This window comes from Lipotes vexillifer, unplaced genomic scaffold (assembly GCF_000442215.2).
Source record: "Lipotes vexillifer unplaced genomic scaffold, Lipotes_vexillifer_v1.1 scaffold365, whole genome shotgun sequence".
NCBI classification, from domain to species: domain Eukaryota; kingdom Metazoa; phylum Chordata; class Mammalia; order Artiodactyla; family Lipotidae; genus Lipotes; species Lipotes vexillifer.
In genome coordinates, this window is record NW_006781263.1 from 1,453,571 (window position 1) to 1,459,570 (window position 6,000).

General features: G+C 50.2%; 1 protein-coding gene across 1 annotated transcript in view; it reads right to left on the minus strand.

Annotated features, from left to right (window-relative positions):
• RALGAPA2 (Ral GTPase activating protein catalytic subunit alpha 2) overlaps window positions 1-6,000 on the minus strand; it is a 284,753-nt gene that overhangs the window by 261,143 nt on the left and 17,610 nt on the right. Inside the window, exon 2 of the mRNA XM_007454538.1 lies at window positions 620-730. Within this exon, the coding sequence (XP_007454600.1) occupies window positions 620-730 (111 nt within the window). The remainder of the gene's footprint in view (window positions 1-619; window positions 731-6,000) is intronic.

The window sequence follows — 6,000 nt, forward strand, 5'->3', positions numbered from 1 at the left end:
CGTGGAAGACTGTAAAAGACACCTGGAAAAGTTCTTTGCTCAAAAAGATAAAAAGTTTTGGGAAGATGGAATTATGAAGTTGCCTGAAAAATGGCAGAAGGTAGTGGAACTAAAGAGTGAATACCTTGTTCAATAAAGTTATTGGTGAAAATGAAAAACATGTCTTTTATTTTTACTTAAAAAACCAAAGGCACTTTTTAGCCAACCCAATATGTATGGGCATAACCATAAACATATATAAACACAGTATATTAATAACATATACAGGACACTTTGATAGTGGTTGCCTCTGCACAGCAAGATTGGGTGTCTGGGCAGACAGACACATCAGTTTTCATTCCAAACCCTTTAGTGGAATCTGAATTTTTTTAATGATGTGCATACATTACTTTTCTTTCTTTCTTTTTGAGTAAATCGCCTTGGCTGCTGAGCCTGCGCATCCGGAGCCTGTGCTCCGCAACGGGAGAGGCCACAGCAGTGAGGGGCCCGCGTACCGCGCAAAAAAAAAAAAAAAGCATGTAACTTGTGGCACATGACACACACAACCTCTCAGAACTTCCTGAATATTTAAAAAAACAAAAAACTTTGTATATCAGAAACATTTTGTAGAAATTCTTACCTTTTAATTTCAAACTATTTTCCAGTGTTATAAAATTTTCATAGAAGATGAAATATATCTGAGAATAGTTGGTCTCAAAAAACTGCTTAAGATCACTTGCATCCACGTTATCTGAAAAGAAAAAGGTCCCATTTATGACAAACTTACACAATTATCAGAGTTCACAATCTTTTCAGAAATGAAGGAATGTAAAAACGAGCCATATCCCCTTATAAGACAAAACAAAACAAAGTGTATTCCAGTCCACTTCTTTCTCCACCTAAGGAGAGCTCTGAGGTGGCCTGGGGCACCTCCCCTCCCGGTCCCAGACCTCAAGGTCAGAGCCTGGGGGCACAGCACCTAAGAGCAGCTAGAAGGCCAGGGGTAAGTGAGGGTCCAGGGAGGGACAAGATGACTTCCTGTTAGGGGTGGGGAAGTAAAAGTTCATGGAAGAGGTGGCTGCTGACCCAGGCCATAAAGAGGGATGCGCCTGTACGGCTGAGAAACAACTCTGCCAGGAGCCCCGCATGACCCAGAATCTCCTCCCTCCCTCCTGGCTCCCGTGCCACCGCGCAGAGGACAGCAGGCCCTCCCCCGACACCTGCCCACATCCACCTGGTCCACTTGCCACCGCGTCCCTCCAGCTTCTACGTGACCCACCCCACCCCTGCGTGGACACGGCGAACCCGCCATGTGCTCCTAGCCTCGTCCCAGCAGTGTGTCTCCCAGCTGCACCAGTGTTGCTAAACCAGGGCTGTGGATGGATCGGCAGGTGGTGCAGGGAACTTAGCCCAAGAACAGCTTCCCCGCACTCCCACCACCAGCCCTGGCCCCCACAGGGGCTGAGCGACAACACAGCCAGCATCCCTCGCAGCTCCAGTCAGTCGCCCACTGTCAACACACCTCTGTACAGGTGCCTTAGCAGACAAGGTTGTCTGTGCGTTTACAGCAGTGTCCTGACCAAGGTGTTAGCTCTGTGGAAGAATACACCTTAGGAAACCTCAGGAAAATTAATAACAGCTTCCTTAAAGTTCTACAAGATTACTCAAGAAAATAAAGTGTGTTGCTATTCAATCTATAACAGAGTCGTATCAGCTTTGGAGGGTCCTAATATGAATATGCATGAACACATCCACTGCTATGCTTACATTCCATAAAGTTAACACTATTGCTGGTGAATCTAGAGTTGTCTCCCCCTGATAACTACACAGTGCCTTTCATGCAAAGATCTCACCTGGTTCTTTGAAACAATGCACATAAGGTGTTGGTAAAGTCATAGGAACTGCCAATTTCACTTTCTGTTTCTTGCCACAAAATAACACTGAGCACAGAGCAGTGGAAGTTCCTAGCAACTAACCAGTTTACCTTTGCCCAAGCAGGTAACAATGACATCAGGATCCTTAACCCATGTGAATATCACCATTCTCACGAGCTACACAACCCTGCCAAGGAATCCTCAAGTGCCTTCTGCAGGATGTGTCAGTTCCAAGAGAGGGCTTTGCTCATGTTCATGCCAACACCAACTGCTCCCGGGACTGCTGAAACCTCCCCAGCCGCCCAGGCCAGGTCAGGGCCTCTGCTCTGGGGCCCACAGCCCTATTCCTCCCCGTCCTAGACGGTGTCACACTGTACTCCACTCTTGGTGCAGCTCCTGACTTAGTTCTGATGGAAGGGTCTGTCTCCTCTGTTAGAGACAGTCCCCACCCTCACAGACCTCCTGTGTGTCTCAGCATCATCAGGCACCCTGCAGGGAATATAGCATTTAGCTCAGTATTTTCTTGAACGAACTAAATAAAAGCAACAGCCTACAATATACAATCACAGGACAGTGACCACAACTGGTAACCCATCAGATCTCATGCTGATGGGAAAAAGTGGCCTGACCCTTTTTCAGATCCTTGGGGTTATTAGGAGAGAAATGTCAACCCTCTGCTGAGGACGCCCGATTCCGCTCTGCAGCCCCAGCTCTCACGGCCCCTGCTCCAAGTGAGGGTCTAAAGGCTTCTCGTTCTCACCCTCACTTTCTGCTCTTCCCACAAGAACGACCCACCGCGCTGCTCAAGCTGAAACCTAGTCCCCATCCCGGCTCCTCCCAGCTCCTTCCCAGCCTGTCTCCAGGGTGTGGCTTCCTCCACAGACCCACCGGACACTGTACCCCCATCCCTGCCCGCCACCCATCCCCGCCCAGAGTCCCCACATCCCCACTTCCCCTCCATGGTCCCCTCTCCACACTGCCGTCAACAGTAAAATGGAATAAACCAAATCAGACCATTCTTTTACTCAAAACCTTCCAACGGCCTCCAGTGCTGCTTACAATAAAATCCAAACCCTTTACCATAGCCTGGCGGCCCTACGGGCTTTCCTCCACTCAAGGCCAAGTCCATCCCACACCACTCTCTCTGCGCCCTGCACCCTGGCTGCCGTGGCTTCTTTCCATCTCCCAAGCTTCCCACACGTGTTCCCCACCCTGATCTTCATCCAGCTCATTCTTTCTCATCCTTCAGAGCTGGGATCCCACACAACCTCCACAGAGAAATCTAAGGAGCCCCCGTGTCCCCAGGCATGGCCTCCATCACCCACCTCCTCCTTCACAGAATCTGGCGGGTGGGCGGCCAACTGCTCGCCTGTGAATGGGCCGCAGCAAGCAAAGCATCTCCATGCTGAGGACATGGATACACAGGTATGGCAAGACAGCACAGAATGGTGATGGGCCACCAACAGTCTACCTTCCCTGGCCTCCCCGGTCCCTCAGAAACACTCGACTGTCAGCGACCTGAGCAAAGAGGGTCCTCGTCAAGGCTGAGGGGCTTCATGCAGACAGAGACACCCTCATGAGGCCAGAGTCCAGGCGGCAGCCACCTTCCTCCTCAGCCATTCACTGTCTTCCTTGTGGGTTAGCAGTAGATGGAGCTTAAAGTCCTCAGGACAAGAGCAGGCCCTCCAGGTCACCCAGCACACAGTGAACGAAGGGTGTAACATCTGTAACTACTAGTTTATTTACCCATGTGAGGACTCCTCACTGGTCTGGGAGTCCCCTTCACATGATCCCTGCCCACCACACTTAAGATGAGTGGAGACTGTCTCATTTATTCATTTACTTCTCCACCGACCAGCACTCCACTAGAATGGAAGCCACATATGGGCAGGAATCACATCTGTTTTGTTCCCTGCTGTACTTCCAGCCCCAGGAACAGAGTTTGGTACCCGAAAGGTACTTGACACACATTTGTTAAGTGAACAAACAAAAAATAAATATCAAATATTTTCTATCTCTACTTCAAAATCTAGAATGTTCCCATGATCTGTCTTATTTTTGAAAAATAGGACTCATCAGATGAATATTTACAAAGCATAGATCTTGGAGAAGGCGGGCACTGGGAGTTAGCATCCTGCAGAAGGGGACACAAGGGAGTGTCACAGGTCTACTTTGTAACAAGGTAACTCTGAGAACCAAAGATATATAGGAGGAGACTGCTCAGGAAAAAAACAAAAAAAAGCCTATGACCGGGCTTCCCTGGTGGCGCAGTGGTTGAGAGTCCGCCTGCCGATGCAGGGGGCGCGGGTTCGTGCCCCGGTCCGGGAGGATACCACGTGCCGCGGAGCGGCTGGGCCCGTGAGCCATGGCCGCTGAGCCTGCGCGTCCGGAGCCTGTGCTCCGCAACGGGAGAGGCCGCAACAGTGAGAGGCCCGCGTACCGCAAAAAAAAAAAAAAAAGCCTATGACCACAAACTTCCTTTCGAAAAACACTCTTCATCTGTTCATTCAAACAAGACTGAGCCCTGACCCCTGCCAAATAGCCCTGCGCCAAATGCCGAGAAATTCAAAAAGAATACAGTGCAGGGCCCTCCAGGGTACAGGAACACAAGCAAGTAATGGAGACGGCAGCGTGCCTGAAGCTCAGGCAGGGCATCAAAGCAGGGAGTGACAAGGCCACCTGGGGAGGTTGGGAACATTAAAAACACTGTACATTTATGCTTTGAAAGACACACTTTCATGACTGTATTTTATTTGACCCTCACCACAATCCTGTGAGGGGGATGGGGCAGGTGCGGTCAAGACAAAGAAACCTCAGGTTCAGAATCGTCTGTAACCTGCCCAAGGTACCGGGCCAGTCAGAGAGTCCTGTCCGGGTCTCCAGCTCAAACATGAGCTACACAAAGGCCTCAGAAACAGACGGAAGAAGTCAAAACCAGAAATCGGGTCAGGATTTCGTCGTCCCTTCGGGGATGGGATGTGCAGGAGAGCCCAAGGGAGAACAGCAGGGGGATGAGAGGACAGGGAAGACACGAGGGGAGACGCGGCCCGGCTCCCCACAATGACCTCACAGCAACCTCCCCATGGCCTCGTGGGGCCAGTGAGGAAGCGGGAAGGAGGGGAGTCCCCAGGTACAGAGCCCAGGCTGTAGACCACCTGTGAGGTGATGAGCCTGGGTGTGTTTGGCACCGACGCTAGCACGCTGCCTGGCTGGCATCACAAAACCCAGGCAAGTACATTCACACTGACCACAGAGAAGCAACCAGCAGTCAGCTTTACAGAGCTAGTGGTCATTCTGGGATTTGTAAAGCAATCTCCTTTATCACCAACCAACAGCCAATCAATTGTTTCTATTATTTTCCCATTATATCTGAAAAATAATCTATATTCCACACCAGAAGCTACCCTCCCCTGGCCTTTTGCCCAGCTAAGCCTCCTGCTGACAATTATTTCCCCACATCTAGCTGGAAGACAATAGCAAAGCTTGAAGGCAGAACCTTTGGAGCAGACTGCCTGGGTTCAAGTCCAGAATCTACAAGACCTGGGCGAGTTATTTAAAACACTTTGTGCCTCAATTTCCTCACCTGAGAAAGTGCTTCTAAGTGTGTAGTCAGCATTATGTAAATAAATGCTAGTTGTTTTCCAATTACCTAGCTCCTGGCAAAGGCCATCTCACGAGGTAGGAATAACCCAGCTTCACATGTGAAGCCATAAAACGCAATGACACGTGAAACTCACCCACTTAATGAGACCTTTCGAAAAGGCACAGCACTTAATCCCAATTCAGCAGCAGATGCTCCAAAACTAGTGGGACTGCCCCTCCACTTCCTCCCACATATAACCCTTCCCAATAGCAATCTTACTCCTTTTTAGTTGGGAGGATCATAACCCAGCCTCATAAAAACCTGCTGCAGACCCTAAAGCACCAAAGGAGGAGGGAACGTCATTCTCAGACTTGGGGTCCTGGTGGACACTGTCAAGAGGAAGAAGGGGTTCAGACCAGCTCCTTCAGAGTAGGGAGTGACCCCAATCCTCCTGCCCTCCATCCCCCACCCTCCCCAGGGCCAAGAGCCATCCCAGTGCTGCCTACACGTCTGCGCGTAGATTTTACTCAGATTCCCTAGACACTGGCACTGAAGCACGACGCT